We start from the raw sequence: 19,562 nt of genomic DNA on the forward strand, positions 1-19,562 counted from the left end.
ACTCAACCTTTTTTTAAATAATGTATTTACATCAAACCCAGGCGTCACAACTCAACTAACAATTTTGAGGATGTGACCTGGAATAGAACTAGATTTGCATAGAGTGTTATGTCGATGAAGCAAAAGACACATTTTTATGGCGTGTCATGTCGATGAAGCAAAATACACCTTCAATGGCGTGTCATGTCGATCAAGCAAAAGACACCTTCTATGGCGTGTCCTGTCGACGAACAAGAAGACATCTACCATGACGTGTCTTGTCGACTGGGAAGATAACACCTACCATGACATGTCTTGTCGACGAGGTAGAAGACACCTACCATTGCGTGTCTTGTGGACGAAGTAGAAAATACACCTACGATGGTTTATCTTGTCGACGAAGTAGAAAACACCTACCATGACGTGTCTTGTCCACGAACTAGAAAGACACCTACCATTACGTGTCTTGTCGACGAAGTAGAAGACACCTACCATGGCGTGTAATGTCGGTGAAGCAAAAGACACCTTCCATGCCGTATCTTGTTGATGAAGCAGAAGACACCAACCATGACGTGTCTTGTCGACGAAGTAGAAGACACCTACTATGACGTGTCTTGTGGGCGAAACAGAATACCTACCATGACGTGTCTCGTGTACGAAGTAGAAAACACCTACCATGGCGTGTCATGTCGGCGAAACAAAAGACACCTTCCATGACCTGTCTTGTCGACGAAGTCGAAGACACCTACCATGGCGTGTCTTGTCGACAAAGTCGAAGACACCTACTATGGCGTGTGTTGTCGACGGAGTAGAAGACACCTTCAATGGCGTGCCTTGTCGACGAAGGACAAAAAGACACCTTAAATTTTGTGTCCTGTCGACGTTATAAAAGTCAATCTACCATCGCGTGTCTCGTTGACGAAAAAGAAGACACTTTCCATGGCGTGTCTTGTCAACGAAGAAGATACCTACCATGGCGTGATCAATGCTAGACTCTAGTATAATGTGTAGATACACTAAATATGGTTTAATGTTAATTACGATGAATCTTTTACAACGCAACAGTATTATCATAACACCTATATTCCATTTTCAAAGTGAAGCTTAAAACTGCTATTATAAAACAGGACACGGATGAATATTTTCCCGGCAAACACATTTATATTGAAAAATGTTGCAAGTACAATTCAGCAACACACTGTCAGAGTTACGTCACACTGTAATCGGGGGGCAAGGCATCTCTTATTTATAAGAAAAAGTCGTCAATTATTCAAAATATTGAGTATAAAACAAATGAGTCAGAGGGCCATACACATGCATGTACTTTACAAAGCTTCACGTCAGCCGCAGGAAAAATGTTTAATGTATCAATTCTTAATGCTTGCCTGTAAAGAGGTTGTGTCTTTTGTCCAATTACAAGCCCCTGTGCATTTCTGAAAAGTGAATTAGCTCTGATAGACAGTGGGCTATATTGCAGTGTGCTGTGTGGTACAGATGGGGAGTACCTTGGGCGGTGCTTTGTTGGCAGCTCCTGTTAATGTATACACTACACCAGGCTCACTACTGACTACAGATGTAATGGCTACGGAGGCTGCGGGTTTTTCTATCTGTGATAAAAAGCCATCAGGAATTATTACCACATCAACGAAAAAGTTATTGAACTCTGTATACCTATGTCGTATATTTTGCACTACTATGGACATTGATTAAGTGGCCTCGACGATGACGTTCTGGAGTCAGAAAAGTGTCAACTTCCCGTGAAGACTGATGTAGTGGTTGTGATGTTTAATATACCGCCTCTGAATCAAGTCGACCAAGACAGTTGTCATCCCTTAGGACTTAATTTATGTTCAGATAGAATATTATATTAGCTAGTGTAAAAAAATTAAAAGCATCGTATGCTATGTATTCTGTAAAAGAGAATTTACCTGTAACACCAGTACTAGTGCTCGGAAAATCCACACCCTTTACATTATGTTATTGATACAGGATTTTACTCATTTGGCACTAATGGATTGGCAATGCTCTGATTAAAGGACTAAAACAAGCATCATGAAGCTACTTGTAATCAACGTAAGGGGAACGGTGTTTAAAACTAAGGCAACAACCCTTGAAAAGGTTCCGTCGGATTCCCCCCTGGCCAATCTTGACAAGACATCAGAGTTCTTCGATTCTGAGAGTGGAGAGTTCTTCTTTGACCGCAATGCAGAAGTGTTTGACGCCATCCTGGATTACTTCAGTACGGGTAGGCTACACATACCCAACTCCGTGTGTGCCGAGCGGGTCAAAGAAGAGCTGTCCTATTGGAAAATTCCTGAGAGCCACCTCGCCATGTGTTGTTGGAAGGCGTATTACCAGAAAGATGAGGATATGGAAGTGCTCAACAAACTATTAAGTAACGTACCTTGTGTTGAGAACAAGACCGACATACTTGCCACTGATTGTTGTGATTCCCCAAACATTATAAAATCTCCGGAAAACGGACAGGATATTAGGAGTCGAACCTGGACTTGTCTCAACAACCACAGGAAAGGCGTGCTGGCTAAGGTAAGCATTAACAGCCGTGGATATAAAGTGTTCCGATAATGGGGTCACTTCCTGGTGATAATGGGGTTTTACCAGAATATTCACCAGAATATTATTATTCTTTTGTGTTGGTCTGAAGCACTGTTTTTACCATACCGAATATCGGTCGGTAGCTAGTATTTTCCTTCTTACAAACTATTGTCTTATTTTTTTTTTTTTTTTTTTTTCATTAAAGATATTGACAAGATAAGGCAGACTCGACGTCTCATTAAATATTCCTTCTGTTTGTGTGCTACAGTCTGTAATACTAATGTGAATCTTTAACATGTCTGTCTGTGTGTCACGCCGGATATAGGTCGTATATTGTTTATAGTCGAATATCATTCGAATGTCACATGATACATGGCATTACTTTGGTCTCAATATATCGAGTAATCTTTTTTTCATTTAAACACCAGCCTTTGAATAACCTGTTATAGTATACCTAGCAATTTGGTAACGCTATTGTCTCCCTCATCAGATGTTCTCTTGTACCAACTACCCTTTATCATATGATGCAGGTGACACAATATAGCACTGTTTTGGTTCCGTATTTCATTTATAACGACATTTTTGTATCATGTTACGAAACCAACGAAAGCCGATTAGTGTCACACGAGAAAAAAACTAGTTATTACGAGTTAAGTTATATTGTTATTGCGATTTGCTTTATCTCGTTATTACGACTTACGCGATCTCGTTATTAAAAGTTTAAGCTAATTATCTCGTTAATACAAGTTACGATATCTCGTTCTTTTGACTTAAACTATCTCGTTATTACGAGTTATGTTATCTTGTTATTTCGACTTCCGTTGTTTCAATATTACATTTGTATACAGGTTTATTCACTAGTCAGGGTGACACTGTTAGTATTGTTCAATCAAAAAATTACGTTCTATCTATTCTCTGCAGAGATTTTGTTCAGATGAAGACACGGCGAAATAAGTAGCTGCTTTCTTCGGCTCTTGCAACATACATTATATGGCATTCGCAAAACTATCAGCTAACAGCAGTAACACTAAAATGCCTGAAGAACCCCATCTGGAATGGCGCTCTGAATTGTTGTCAGGCGTGATGTACGTACAAATCCCCCCATACTTCTGATGTAGCAATACTCGTTTGGCGTTACTTGTAATAAGAGAACATTTAAGGGTTGTAGCGTTAAGACAAGACATATATCTTTTTTTTCCACTTCAAACAAATACGTTATAACAACCAGAAAACTAGTATTATGACAGGGAGTGTCATCGTAAAATTCTCAAGAGGTAACCCATTCTGGAACAAGTATCTTCTATCAAAATAAATCAACATTTTACTTGTAGTTCAATTAAGACGAGTAAGGGTGGACACATCAACTCAGAAAAAAAACCAGTCGGTGCACATTTTAAATGTACATTATTAAATGAAAGCCTTCTAAGATTTACAGTAGACATGCGTTATATTTTCGTTCAGCATGAGCTGTATCTTCGTCACAGAAGATGTCGATAATTACTAACTTGTTGACAATTAAACGTTCAGATAGCGTACATTGTAAGTTGTTATAAGGACATCACGCAGGTCGTTATAACGAGATAGCATACATGTGTAAGTCGTTATAAAGAGATAACTCGTAATAAACAGCTGTTATTTTTTACTCCTCCTTTTTTTCGTGTGGTATTTATTGGCTTTCATATTACGTTATTATGAGTGTGTATAGTATTTCCAGACAGGACTTTTATAAACACCCAGTGTTATCGATCTGTGGGACAATCTGCTACACGATCAGATTAGTACACGTAGGCGCGTTACTCCTACGACAACACATCTAATGACACAAAATGTAACAAGCTACCGAATGTTAAAATACGGTTTCTGTTGACTATGCAAGTTTGTTCAGAGCTTAATGTAAAAAGGAATAGTAATTTAACACCATCGCTGGAATACCATACTTCTCGTTATGGTTATCAGTTAATTGAAAGAGAGGGATTCGTTTATTTTCTGACTTTTAGATTAACGAAGAATAAGTGTTGTTTAATGTCAGATAAGGAATTTTACTAGTAATTTAAACTCGAATCTCTTTAACTCGAATATACTATGATTAAACACACTTTTTGTGTGCCTTTCATACACGGAATTTTAATATGAATATGCTGATATTAGAGCAAGTTTAGGAATACATCAGAGTTACTAGCCGCTTACTGTATATAAATTATGAAAAGTACCTAGTCTACAATCTGGACAGTTTTAAGTATAATGTATTAGTTATTCAGGTATCATCCACCAGTAATATTGTTTACTGTTAATTATTGATCAGTGATCACGTGATTGATAGTCTACTTATGACCTTTTTCTTGTTCGGTTGTTGTTGTTGTTTTTTTTTTTGGGGGGGGGGGGGGGGGTTAATGAAAAAAGTAACCTGATACCACATGGAGAAATCTATACTCATATAAATCCGAAGAGTAACTTGGTTGTTTTACTTGCATGTTTAATGGTTACTAAACAAAGTTGCGTGGGTGAATATAATAATTTTATTTAGTTTCATGTTTGTTATTTGTCAGCTTTGTGAACGGAGTAAAATCAATAGTCTTCATATGTAGTTTGTATAATTAGTTTGTAATCGGATTTCGTAGACCAGGAACAGTTTAACATATACAATGCAAACACATGTATAACATATTTGGTAATCAATCTAAACTGGTTATATTGTATATATACGTATCATGTAAAGGCGCATGTATATAAATACGGCTTATTGTATTTGTTTGTATAGCGATCTGACTAAATCGATCCATTATAAACGTTACCTATTACGCCAAATAACTATTAATTTACCAAGAGTATTGTATGTAATAGGCCTGGTGGGAGGACCTTGTGGAAGAGGCGGGTGGTAGATTATATGGTCGATTTGTTTCACCTTCTCATGTTTAAACGTCAGTTCAACATTAATCTACAATTTTCCTCACCTAACTCGATCAGCTGAACCCCGAATGGAACTCTTATACGTTCTGCACTAGTGCATGTGTATAAGGAATATGATTACGAAAAGCGGGGACTGAATATACAGGATATCTAAAAAACATATTCTCTTCATTTAAAAACCAATTCTATAAATCACTTGTGGCTCTAAAATTGTATTGTGATGTCTGGAAATATATCTGGTATCAAAGTTGTGATTTTTAGCTCCAAACTGCAGAGCTGCTTCAGTAACTCGACTCTATAATACCATAGAACCTCACGTTAGAATCCTTATGTATTATACTAAATCTAAAACAGACACATGCGTGAAATCCTACTGCATGCCGATCTGTAGCATTTTGTAATTTGGAAAATGTATGTACAGACTGTATATCTGCTGACTGAAATTAGAAACTCGGACTGAGAATGAACGTTAGCTGTTAAAAAAACAAAACAATTGCAATACCTAAGTCGTAACAGCTGTACGATGATATATATACTGTATCACTTACTAATGCCGCATCTAAAAGTTTTCTCCGCATGATAGTTTTGGTACAATCCTATATTAGCATTAATTGCAGTTTTCTTAATCCCAATACACACTTTGGAAAAACTGTAATTCTTACCAGTTTGTTTCTCAGTCTGTAATCTCTACATTATACCTTACTTACACGATATAACCTATCTATCCTCTAGAAGTCACCTCCCCGTCATTTCACTGTGTACAATTATATTTGTATAATTCGTCTTTATAATAGAAACAATAATATTTAATTGTCATTTCCGTAGAACAACACTATGAAATCTATTGTTGGTGTGTGTTTTGTAATGGTGTCTATTTGACCGTCTCTTTATGGACATAACCTCTCTGGTCAATATTACAACAGACTTTACATTACAGTATTGATGTCTATCATTTACACCCCCATCAGACAACACATATCGATTGGTTAGTGATATACAATTAATTCCACAATGTGTAAGTCATTATCTGTACTAGTAATATCATTACAACAACTTCTAATGAGATCACTTTTTAATTAAGATTACGAGTACAAGTGTCTCAATTATAGCTGTATACATATACTTAGACATAATTTCTACTGGTATCTACTCTGTATCAGATATACGGTATGATTGTACACCTAATCACATCTCTAATGACGTATTGTTATACAGATAGATATCGTGCCAGCCAGCATGCTGTGCTATATACTATTATTTGGCTACACTATAAGTCTGTATGTTTTCGCGGTATAGTAGATATATCATTTTGGAGTTAAGAAAGATATATTAGCATCCTTTACGGTGGTCTACAAAATGCACGTGCATTTATGCGATTGTAAAAAGTAACAAGTTTATGCATTCCATTGGCTCAATAGAACATAGTTATATGTTCGTAGTTCTACTGGCTTAGTTAAACACGTGTCTGTATTTCAACTGGAATTAGTAATACATAGTTATGTGTCTGTAATTCCAGCTTGAATTAGTAAACATAGTTATGTGTCTGTAATTCACGGGCTTAGTAAAACATTGTGTCTGTAATTTGTATGCATAATCGAATCCAAAATCATAAAGCTGAGATAGCAGTTATATATAAATCCATAATCATGAAGCTACCAAGATTACGGAGATATCTAGATCTGTTAATTTTTATTTGATATTAACTTAACATCATTTAGTAATACTCCCTCCGTACGGTGTTTAAGGGTTCACCAAACGACTCCCGAGTTCCGGTGGCTATATGAGCATGAGGACGCGGATATAACAACACCCGTAAAACAACATGACAAGATTGACCTATTATTTGTGATGATATCTACATCTAACAGATCCTCAGTCATAGCTGTTTACCTAAGAATAATGCGTCAACAATAACGTGAAGGTTGGCCAACATTACATCCATTAGAAGATTACAAGGTTTGCATGTTTCCGTTAGGTAGAGTCACTATAGTTAATTTCCTTGACAGAACTTCTGAGGTTGATACTGCTGTCTATAGTAATTAACTTACAGTGTAATATGGTTCCTTCCTGGCTTAATCTTAATTAAATCGCTGTCCGTTCTTATTAATGTTTCTGTGCTAGAGCAGTTTGTCATTATCATGGTAGACGTGAATTTTCAGTACACAAACTGTGCATCCATAGATTATAAGATAAATTATATATGGAATGTCACTTCAAAGCGACAGAACAACAAAACATAATATACTCGTTACACTGGCACTAACTTCCACTGTTATCTCGGTATAGATAACACGAATGTAAGCATGCAGGATGCTCGTACTGAAGCTTACTCTCAGTTTATTTCGAAACATCTTAGTATCTTACGATGTTTTATTGGTTTACGGTGTGATATGCTGTTTGTTAATTTAAATACCATGTATTATCACTTTACGGTTTTATTTTTTATTGTTAAGATAATTGCAATGTATTATCTTATCCCGGTGTTATTTGTGGATTGTTAATGTAATTACAATGCATTATATTTTGACGATAAAAATTGTGTCTAAGTACGGAAGCCCATTGGTGCCAAATGTTATATGTAAAAAAAAAAAATTTATTGCGTTTAAACGCAATACTTTTGCGAATAAACGCAATACTTTTGCGAATAAACGCAATACTTGTGCGAATAAACGCAATACGTTTGCGAATAAACGCAATACGTTTGCGAATAAACGCAATACTTTTTTCGCAAAAAGTATTGCGTTTAAACGCAATAAAAAATATTTTTTTTACATATAACATTTGGCACCAATGGGCTTCCGTATTCTAAGAGTTACTATTTGCATTCCGATATACTGCAGAGTACTGAATCAACATTGACATACGTACGGTCAAGGTCTTTATTCCCCGACTTGTATACGTAGCGTGCACCGGACAATAATATTATGAATAATTATGAAAATTGCTTTAAAAGTCGTCTATTATTAGAGACAAAGCCATTTTGACACAATAAATCGGTTTGAATACAGTATATCTTCACAGGTGTGTGTGTGTGTTATGTCAATGTTTGATACCTTTGTATATGTACTACCTACAGTTGTGTGTTATGTAAATGTTTGATACCTTTGTATGTGTACGACCTACAGTTGTGTGTTATATAAATGTTTGATACCTTTGTATATGTACTACCTACAGTTGTTGTGTTATGCAAATGTTTGATACCTTTGTGTATACGACCTACAGTTGTGTGTTATATAAATGTTTGATACCTTTGTATGTGTACGACCTACAGTTGTGTGTTATATAAATGTTTGATACCTTTGTATGTGTACGACCTACAGTTGTGTGTTATGTAAATGTTTGATACCTTTGTATGTGTACGACCTACAGCTGTGTGTTATATAAATGTTTGATACCTTTGTATATGTACTACCTACAGTTGTGTGTTATGTAAATGCTTGATACCTTTGTATGTATACGACCTACAGTCGTGTGTTATGTAAATGTTTGATATCTTTGTATGTATACGACCTACAGTTTTGTGTTATGTAAATGTTTGATACCTTTGTATGTGTACGACCTACTGTTGTGTGTTATGTAAATGTTTGATACCTTTGTATGTATACGACCTACAGTTGTGTGTTATGTAAATGTTTGATACCTTTGTATGTGTACGACCTACAGTTGTGTGTTATGTAAATGTTTGATACCTTTGTATGTGTACGACCTACAGTTGTGTGTTATGTAAATGTTTGATACTTTTGTATGTATACGACCTACAGTTGTGTGTGTTTTGTAAATGTTTGATACCTTTGTATGTATACGACCTACAGTTGTGTGTGTTATGTAAATGTTTGATACCTTTGTGTGTATACGACCTACAGTTGTGTGTTATGTAAATGTTTGATACCTTTGTATGTATACGACCTACAGTTGTGTGTTATATAAATGTTTGATACCTTTGTATGTATACGACATACAGTTGTGTGTTATGTAAATGTTTGATACCTTTGTTTATTATACCTTATGTAAGATTCTCGCCTTATTATTGGTCAATTCCTAATCACATGACCTGAAACAATATGCAGTGTCAGAAACAGCGGTCAACATTGCCGTGGGATATTGCAATGTTCCCCGCTCCGCCCGAAAACGCACGATTGTTTCTTACGGAAAATCCCGAACATTGAGAAGGGAAACAATTCTTACAAACGCAACAGTGACACAGACAACTTGTAAACATGGAGCAGACGTCCAAGAGGTTTGCCTCAATATTTGAGGAGGATATCGATAAATTGATATCTATTCGGTATAATAAAATAAATAGTGCCCTTGTCTGAGGGGAATATGGAGGATTGTTTCCCCTCGAGAACATTATCTTCCCTCGCCTATCGGCTCGGGAAGATAATGTTCCCTCGGGGAAACAATCCTCCATATTCCCCTCAGACAAGGGCACTATTTATATAATGTATACGACCTACAGTTGTGTGTTATATAAATGTTTGATACCTTTGTATGTATACGACCTACAGTTGTGTGTTATATAAATGTTTGATACCTTTGTATGTATACGACCTACAGTTGTGTGTGTTATGTAAATGTTTGATACCTTTGTGTGTATACCACCTACAGTTGTGTGTTATGTAAATGTTTGATACCTTTGTATGTATACGACCTACGGTTGTGTGTTATATAAATGTTTGATACCTTTGTGTGTATACGACCTACAGTTGTGTGTGTTATGTAAATGTTTGATACCTTTGTATGTATACGACCTACAGTTGTGTGTTATGTAAATGTTTGATACCTTTGTATGTATACGACCTACAGTTGTGTGTTATATAAATGTTTGATACCTTTGTATACGACCTACAGTTGTGTGTTATGTAAATGTTTGATACCTTTGTATGTATACCACCTACAGTTGTGTGTGTTATGTAAATGTTTGATACCGTTGTATGTATACGACCTACAGTTTTGAAGATATTTTATGCTGACGTATATATATATATTAAAATATACCATTAGTTATATACGTTTCATAACTTTGTTTTTTATTTTCTGTTACAGGTATGGTATATTGTGTTATGTTTCTCCACGGTTGTATCGACCGCCATTTTTATTGTCCAATCTATCCCGATGTTCCGTGTGGACGCTCCGAACACTCTGCCTTTCCCGTACAATATTACATCGAAACCTCTCCTCATGTACTGGTACACAATGCCACACCCAGTACTTATGACCAGCGACGGAATATTCAACTTCATTTTTATGGTTGACTGGCTTCTTAGGCTGTACGCTTGTCCGCATAAGGGGAAATTCATGACGGGTTTCCTCAACATATTGGACCTTGTGGCATGGGTTGCCATCTGGAATATATTGTGGATTGAGTTCTATAGAGACATCTTCCATTTCAAAGGAGCGTTTTTTGTGTTGTTTCTGATAGGTACGTTGTATGCCACTAGAATTTTCCGAGTGTTTAGACTCATGCAGCATAACTGCGGTGTGAAAATTCTAATACTTTCTCTGAAATCGAGTGCGCGTGAGTTATGCATACTAGCTATAACATTTGCATGCGTTTCTGTGATATTCGCATTTCTGTTGTATATGTCAGAATTCAATAGCACCTCAAATATTAAATTCCCTAATGCCCTAACGGCAATGTGGTGGGCAATAGTTACCATGACAACAGTAGGGTATGGTGACTTCTACCCTACAACACCACAAGGATACTTTATTGGTGCTCTGTGCTCGATTACCGGTATTTTGCTAATTGCACTTCCTGTCGCGGTGACGTCATCAAACTTTAGTGACTTTTACAACTTTAATAAATTTAGAGCGAAATACCAGGAGGCGTTAACAAGGGAAGGACGAGAACTACCTGACCACAATAAGGTAGTGGAGGTAGTCCCCGCCACCGCCGTGTAGATGTGTGCTGGTCTTGGTTAGTCAAGTTCCGGTACAGTTCTATAGTCTACTCGCGTAATGACATCTAAGTGGTACAGGGTAAAATGACCCGGTGCTTGTCGACCGCCATTATTCATATTGATTGAAACTTCCACTGTTCACCTAGATGTGCTTATGCTACATTGTGCTTTATCAACATTTTCAATATTGGAGTGAAATAAATGGCTCGTGATTGTGCACCTGTGTTTGAGGTATCATATTTGAAATTTAATACGTCCTAATATCATTTTTTTATTATCTGAATAAGAACCAATGTCCGCTTCGGTTCTGTTTTCGTCGTGATAGAATAAACTACATGTAGTTTTCAAAGAAGTTTTTGTGGTGCTCGCAATGTGAAATAGAAATGAGTGAAAACATTACCGAAGTATTTCAGGAAGTTAGTGAGATTTTCCTTATTAGAAATATATGAAAACATTTATCATTTATTTAAGGAATCGGAGTTCGGAGTACATGCATCAATGTTTGCATTATGTCTTGCATTGACCTATATGTCGTTTATTAAACTAGATTGTAGTTATGAGACTGTACACAGCTCTAGGTGTTGTAGGTTAAAAAATAATGGCCGCCGGTTACTTTCGGCCTGGAGAACTTTCGAATGTTAGCATTTCTTCACAAAAGCCACCACAAAAAGTTAAGCAACTTCACACGTAATGACACTAAAATTTTATTATAACAATATGTAGTTATCAAAAAAATATTATAAACGCTATTCCAGATAAGAAATTAACAAAATCAACGGCTCCACACTCCCTCGTGCTCGTTTCCGAATTTTGAGGAATGAACGACACGACAACATTAAAAGACCAGCATTTATAAAACTTTGTGAAAAATCGGGAATACCTACTTTGTATAGTGGTTATTCACTGATGTCTATGGCCCACTTTACTCCAAAATCGGGCCCTTGTGAAGTTGAACATCGTCTGCTAAGTTAGCGACACCTATCTGACAGGTTAGACTGGTAACTGTTTCCAATGAAATGTCTTTTGAGTTGTTTTCACCTACTGTCAAGACGATTTTCATTTAAAATTGAAGAGTTTACATTCTTCTGAAAATAGCGTAAATCTAGTCGAAAGAAGCTTAAGCATAAGCGTTTCCGAGGAAACAATCGAGTCTGTCAAGTGCAATACCTGTTCAACGCCGCATCACTTCTAAATGATAACGGTACATGTATATTAGAAAACGGCCTCGAGTTCAAACAATCAGAAAGTGTGCAATTGTGAACAATATCTATGATATCTACACACGTATATGAAATAAATGATAAAGCAAAATTTGTACAAAAACAAATTGATGTGTCTGTTATCAATGATGACATGATTGACTACATTAACCCTTCTGGAACTTTTGGCGTTCCGGTATTTGAACTTGATGACGTCAGTAATATGGAAGGCGGCAAATCTAAACGCGTCATAAGCTGAAGTGAATAAAATAATCTTTATGAATGTAAATCTAAGTTAGCGACACTGATGATACAGACACAGATAAGTATGTCATGTCGCACTAACCGGACGACGTTCTATTTATCTGTCACCCAAATTGTATTCATATCGACTTATATACTACCATTTTACAATTCAATGCTTAAACGTGTATTCTCGTCACAGTTGAACTATATCTTGCAAACTGGCAAACACATCGCAGTTTAATGGAGAAATCGCACACACATACCCTAAATTCTCTAGATCCCAGCACACATCCATCCCCATTCCAGCATCCAGATGTTGGATATTGGTATTAAGGGTTTCTTATGACATACATGTATGTTATGAATTATGTGGTGGTCTATACTGTCGATGGATATGTAGGAGCTCACAACACAGTAATCAGGGTGTCATAGGACGTAACCCTCATAGGAACCTACCCTCATAGGACATTACCCTCACAAGACCTTATCCTCATATGGTCCTTCCCTTGTGGGATCCTTTCCTCATAGGACCTTACCTACATAGGACCTTAACCTCATGGGACTATACCTAATAGAATATACCCTCATAGGACCTTACCCTCATAGGACATACCCTCATAGGACATTACCCTCATAGGACCTTACTCTCATAGGGCCTTACTCTCATAGGGCCTTACTCTCATAGGGCCTTACTCTCATAGGGCCTTACTCTCATAGGGCCTTACTCTCATAGGGCCTTACTCTCATAGGGCCTTACTCTCATATGACCTTACTCTCATAGGACCTTACTCTCATAGGGCCTTACTCTCATAGGGCCTTACTCTCATAGGGCCTTACTCTCATAGGACCTTACTCTCATAGGGCCTTACTCTCATAGGGCCTTACTCTCATAGGGCCTTACTCTCATAGGACCTTACTCTCATATGACCTTACCCTCAAAGGACCTTACCCTCATATCAACTATTCGCACAGGACCTTACCATCATACTAACTAATCTCATAGGACCTTACCCTCATGGGACCTTACCCTCATATGATTTTACCCTCACGAAAAACTACTTGACATTCTCGTTGTACCTTAACAGGATCTGAGTAATTATTTTGTTATTTTCCTGTATTCGTCTCTACCGCCATCACTTCTGTTAAAATAAAGTCTGAAAGCGCTTTCGAGAACGTAAGCGTTTTCGAGACCAAGACGAAGCAGACACAGCTTGTTTACTAAAATCGTTCAAGTGAATGCCACAGAAACATTTCGGAAAATGGCTTCATCTACAAATTTCGAGAATCTGGATGAGGAAGTGCTGGAGAGGGTTTTTTTTTTGCTGAAAAAGACAGCACTAACACGAAACAAGTAATAAAAACGGCAGTTAGCATGCTGAAAGCCTGTTCGGAAAAAAACCATTAGTAACTGTGGAGGGTATAAACACTGGTTTGAGAGTAAATGGAATGAGTAAAATCCTGGTATAATATAACAGCTATATATGTATGGGTTTCTATGGAAATAGCACTTTTTCTTCACTATTTCCCGAGGCGAAGAGTAGGCGGGAAGTTTATGTCACAACCATGCAATAACTGGATAATATAGCTTATGTTTATGCATTATGTAATTAATCAAAATATCAAACTAGAAACTCGGAATGAATAGCGGGCTGAAGTTAGCAGCGGATTCATTATTCGTTTTTGGGGTTTCGAATAACGAGCAGCGGATTCGTTATTCCAATCCCGAATTATGTATTATTAGAAAAAAAATACTAATATGTAACTGAATCCCCAATCCACTGCTGCAGCGGATTCGTTATTTGAATCCCGAACTATGTATTATTAGAAAAAAAATACTAATATGTAACTGAATCCCCAATCCACTGCTGCAGCGGATTCGTTATTTGAATCCAAACGTCAAAATGTAAATAAAAAGACATAGCATTTAAGCATAAAGAACTGAAGCGGATTCGTTATTCAAATCCCCAAAAACGAATAACAAATCCGCTGCCAGATACATAGTCTCTAATCTCTATTTTCATCTAAGCCAAAAATCAATATAACTAACCTACTTATATCTGTATGGGTGGAAAATATCGTTAAACCGATCGTCGTTGTTCAAAAGGTGATATACATTATGTATCGTCCTGGATACTAACATTAGGATGTCCAGTACATTATGTATCGTCCGGGATATTAACATTAGGATGTCCAGTACATTATGTATCGTCCGGGATACTAACGTTAATATGTCCAGTACATTATGTATCGTCCGGGATACTAACATTAGGATGTCCAGTACATTATGTATCGTCCGGGATACTAACATTAGGATGTCCAGTACATTATGTAGCGTGCGGGATACTAACATTGAGATGCCCAGTACATTATGTATCGTCCGGGATACTAACATTAGGATGTCCAGTACATTATGTAGCGTCCGGGATACTAACATTGAGATGCCCAGTACATTATGTATCGTCCGGGATACTAACGTTAGGCTGTCCATTACATTATGTATCGTCTGGGATACTAACATTAGTATGTCCAGTACATTATGTATCGTCCGGGATACTAACATTAGGATGTCCAGTACATTATGTAACGTCCGGGATACTAATGTTAGGATGTCCAGTACATTATGTATCGTCCGAGATACTAACATTAGGATGTCCAGTACATTATGTATCGTCCAGGATACTGACATTAGTATATCCAGTACATTATGTATCGTCTGGGATACTAACGTTAGGATGTCCAGTACATTATGTATCGTCTGGGATACTAACATTAGTATGTCCAGTACATTATGTATCATCGGGATACTAACATTAGGATGTCCAGTACATTATGTATCGTCCGGGATACTAACGTTAGGATGTCCAGTACATTATGTATCCTCCAGGATACTAACATTAGGATGTCCAGTACATTATGTATCGTCCGGGATACTAACATTAGGATGTCCAGTACATTATGTATCGTCCGGGATACTAACATTACCGTGTCCAGTACATTATGTATCGTCCGGGATACTAACATTAGGATGTCCAGTACATTATGTATCGTCCGGGATACTAACATTAGGATGTCCAGTACATTATGTATCGTCCGGGATACTAACATTAGGATGTCCAGTACATTATGTATCGTCCGGGATACTAACATTACCGTGTCCAGTACATTATGTATCGTCCGGGATACTAACATTAGGATGTCCAGTACATTATGTATCGTCCGGGATACTAACATTAGGATGTCCAGTACATTATGTATCGTCCGGGATACTAACATTACCGTGTCCAGTACATTATGTATCGTCCGGGATACTAACATTAGGATGTCCAGTACATTATCTATCGTCCGGGATACTAACATTAGGATGTCCAGTACATTATGTATCGTCCGGGATACTAACATTAGGATGTCAATTACATTATGTATCGTCCGAGATACTAACATTACCGTGTCCAGTACATTATGTATCGTCCGGGATACTAACATTAGAATGTCCAGTACATTATGTATCGTCTGGGATACTAACATTAGGATGTCCAGTACATTATGTATCGTCCGGGATACTAACATTAGTATGTCCAGTACATTATGTATCGTCCGGGATACTAACGTTAGGATGTCCAGTACATTATGTATCGTCCGTGATACTAACATTAGTATGTCCAGTACATTATGTATCGTCTGGGATACTAACATTAGGATGTCCAGTACATTATGTATCGTCCGGGATACTAACATTAGGGTGTCCAGTACATTATGTATCGTCCAGGATACTGACATTAGTATATCCAGTACATTATGTATCGTCCGGAATACTAACATTAGGATGTCCAGTACATTATGTATCGTCCGGGATACTGACATTAGTATGTCCAGTACATTATGTATCGTCCAGGATACTAACGTTAGGATGTCCAGCACATTATGTATCGTCCGGGATACTAACGTTAGGATGTCCAGTACATTATGTATCGTCCGGGATACTAACATTTGGATGTCCAGTACATTATGTATCGTCCGGGATACTAACATTAGGATGTCCAGTACATTATGAATCGTCCGGGATACTAACATTACCGTGTCCAGTACATTATGTATCGTCCGGGATACTAACATTAGGATATCCAGTACATTATGTATCGTCCGGGATACTAACATTAGGATGTCCAGTACATTATGTATCGTCTGGGATACTCACTATAGCGTGTCCAGTACATTATGTATCGTCCGGGATACTAACATTACCGTGTCCAGTACATTATGTATCGTCCGGGATACTAACATTAGGATGTCCAGTACATTATGTATCGTCTGGGATAATAACATTAGGATGTCCAGTACATTATGTATCGTCTAGGATACTAACATTAGGATGTCTAGTACATTATGTATCGTCCGGGATACTAACATTAGGATGTCCAGTACATTATGTATCCTCCGAGATACTAACATTAGGATGTCCAGTACATTATGTATCGTCCGGGATACTAACATTAGTATGTCCAGTACATTATGTATCGTCCGGGATACTAACGTTAGGATGTCCAGTACATTATGTATCGTCCGGGATAATAACATTAGGATGTCCAGTACATTATGTATCGTCCGGGATACTAACATTATGATGTCCAGTACATTATGTATCGTCCGGGATACTAACATTAGTATGTCCAGTACATTATGTATCGTCCGGGATACTAACATTAGGATGTCCAGTACATTATGTATCGTCTGGGATACTAACGTTAGGATGTCCAGTACATTATGTATCGTCCGGGATACTAACATTAGGATGTCCAGTACATTATGTATCGTCCGAGATACTAACATTAGGATGTCCAGTACATTATGTATCGTCCGGGATACTAACATTACCGTGTCCAGTACATTATGTATCGTCCGGGATACTAACATTAGGATCTCCAGTACATTATGTATCGTCTGGGATAATAACATTAGGATGTCCAGTACATTATGTATCGTCTGGGATACTAACATTAGGATGTCTAGTACATTATGTATCGTCCGGGATACTAACATTAGGATGTCCAGTACATTATGTATCGTCCGGGATACTAACATTAGTATGTCCAGTACATTATGTATCGTCTGGGATACTAACGTTAGGATGTCCAGTACATTATGTATCGTCTGGGATACTAACATTAGTATGTCCAGTACATTATGTATCGTCCGGGATACTAACATTAGGATGTCCAGTACATTATGTATCGTCTGGGATACTAACATTAGTATGTCCAGTACATTATGTATCGTCCGGGATACTAACATTAGGATGTCCAGTACATTATGTATCGTCCGGGATACTAACGTTAGGATGTCCAGTACATTATGTATCCTCCGGGATACTAACATTAGGATGTCCAGTACATTATGTATCGTCCGGGATACTAACGTTAGGATGTCCAGTACATTATGTATCGTCCGGGATACTAACATTACCGTGTCCAGTACATTATGTATCGTCCGAGATACTAACATTAGGATGTCCAGTACGTTATGTATCGTCCGGGATACTAACATTAGGATGTCCAGTACATTATGTATCGTCCGGGATACTAACATTACCGTGTCCAGTACATTATGTATCGTGCAGGATACTAACATTAGGATGTCCAGTACATTATGTATCGTCCGGGATACTAACATTAGGATGTCAAGTACATTATGTATCGTTTGGGATACTAACATTAGGATGTCCAGTACATTATGTATCGTCCGGGATACTAACATTAGGATGTCCAGTACATTATGTATCGTCCGGGATACTAACATTAGGATGTCCAGTACATCATGTATCGTCCGGGATACTAACATTAGGATGTCCAGTACATTATGTATCGTCCGGGATACTAACATTACCGTGTCCAGTACATTATGTATCGTCCGAGATACTAACATTACCGTGTCCAGTACATTATGTATCGTCCGAGATACTAACATTAGGATGTCCAGTACGTTATGCATCGTCCGGGATACTAACATTAGGATGTCCAGTACATTATGTATCGTCCGGGATACTAACATTACCGTGTCCAGTACATTATGTATCGTCCGGGATACTAACATTAGGATGTCCAGTACATTATGTATCGTCCGGGATACTAACATTACCGTGTCCAGTACATTATGTATCGTCCGGGATACTAACATTAGGATGTCCAGTACATTATGTATCGTCCGGGATACTAACATTAGGATGTCCAGTACTTTATGTATCGTCCGGGATACTAACATTAAGATGTCCAGTACATTATGTATCGTCCGGGATACTAACATTAGGATGTCCAGTACATTATGTATCGTCTGGGATACTAACATTAGGATGTCCAGTACATTATGTATCGTCCGGGATACTAACATTAGTATGTCCAGTACATTATGTATCGTCCGGGATACTAACGTTAGGATGTCCAGTACATTATGTATCGTCCGAGATACTAACATTAGGATGTCCAGAACATTATGTATCGTCCGTGATACTAACATTAGTATGTCCAGTACATTATGTATCGTCCGGGATACTAACATTAGGATGTCCAGTACATTATGTTTCGTCCGGGAAATTAACATTAGGGTGTCCAGTATATTATGTATCGTCCAGGATACTGACATTAGTATATCCAGTACATTATGTATCGTCCGGAATACTAACATTAGGATGTCCAGTACATTATGTATCGTCTGGGATACTAACATTACCGTGTCCAGTACATTATGTATCGTCCGGGATACTAACGTTAAGATGTCCAGT

At 37.5% G+C, this 19,562-nt stretch overlaps 1 protein-coding gene across 1 annotated transcript; it reads left to right on the plus strand.

Moving 5' to 3' along the window:
* Window positions 1-1,480: 1,480 nt before the first annotated feature.
* LOC117333511 (potassium voltage-gated channel subfamily C member 3-like) lies at window positions 1,481-11,562 on the plus strand. The gene is made up of 2 exons (XM_033892833.1): window positions 1,481-2,526; window positions 10,489-11,562. The coding sequence occupies exons 1-2, from the start codon at window positions 2,032-2,034 to the stop codon at window positions 11,344-11,346; spliced, it is 1,353 nt and encodes a 450-aa protein (XP_033748724.1). The 5' UTR covers window positions 1,481-2,031; the 3' UTR covers window positions 11,347-11,562.
* Window positions 11,563-19,562: the final 8,000 nt, after the last annotated feature.

Source organism: Pecten maximus, chromosome 8, assembly GCF_902652985.1.
Source record: "Pecten maximus chromosome 8, xPecMax1.1, whole genome shotgun sequence".
Lineage (NCBI taxonomy): Eukaryota > Metazoa > Mollusca > Bivalvia > Pectinida > Pectinidae > Pecten > Pecten maximus.

Excerpts from the sequence above, each read along its gene's own strand:
- LOC117333511 (XM_033892833.1), top strand. The coding sequence starts at position 2,032 with ATGAAGCTACTTGTAATCAACGTAAGGGGAACGGTGTTTAAAACTAAG. Across the intron at positions 2,527-10,488 it reads GGAAAGGCGTGCTGGCTAAG|GTATGGTATATTGTGTTATG; the intron begins GTAAGCATTAAC and ends TTTCTGTTACAG.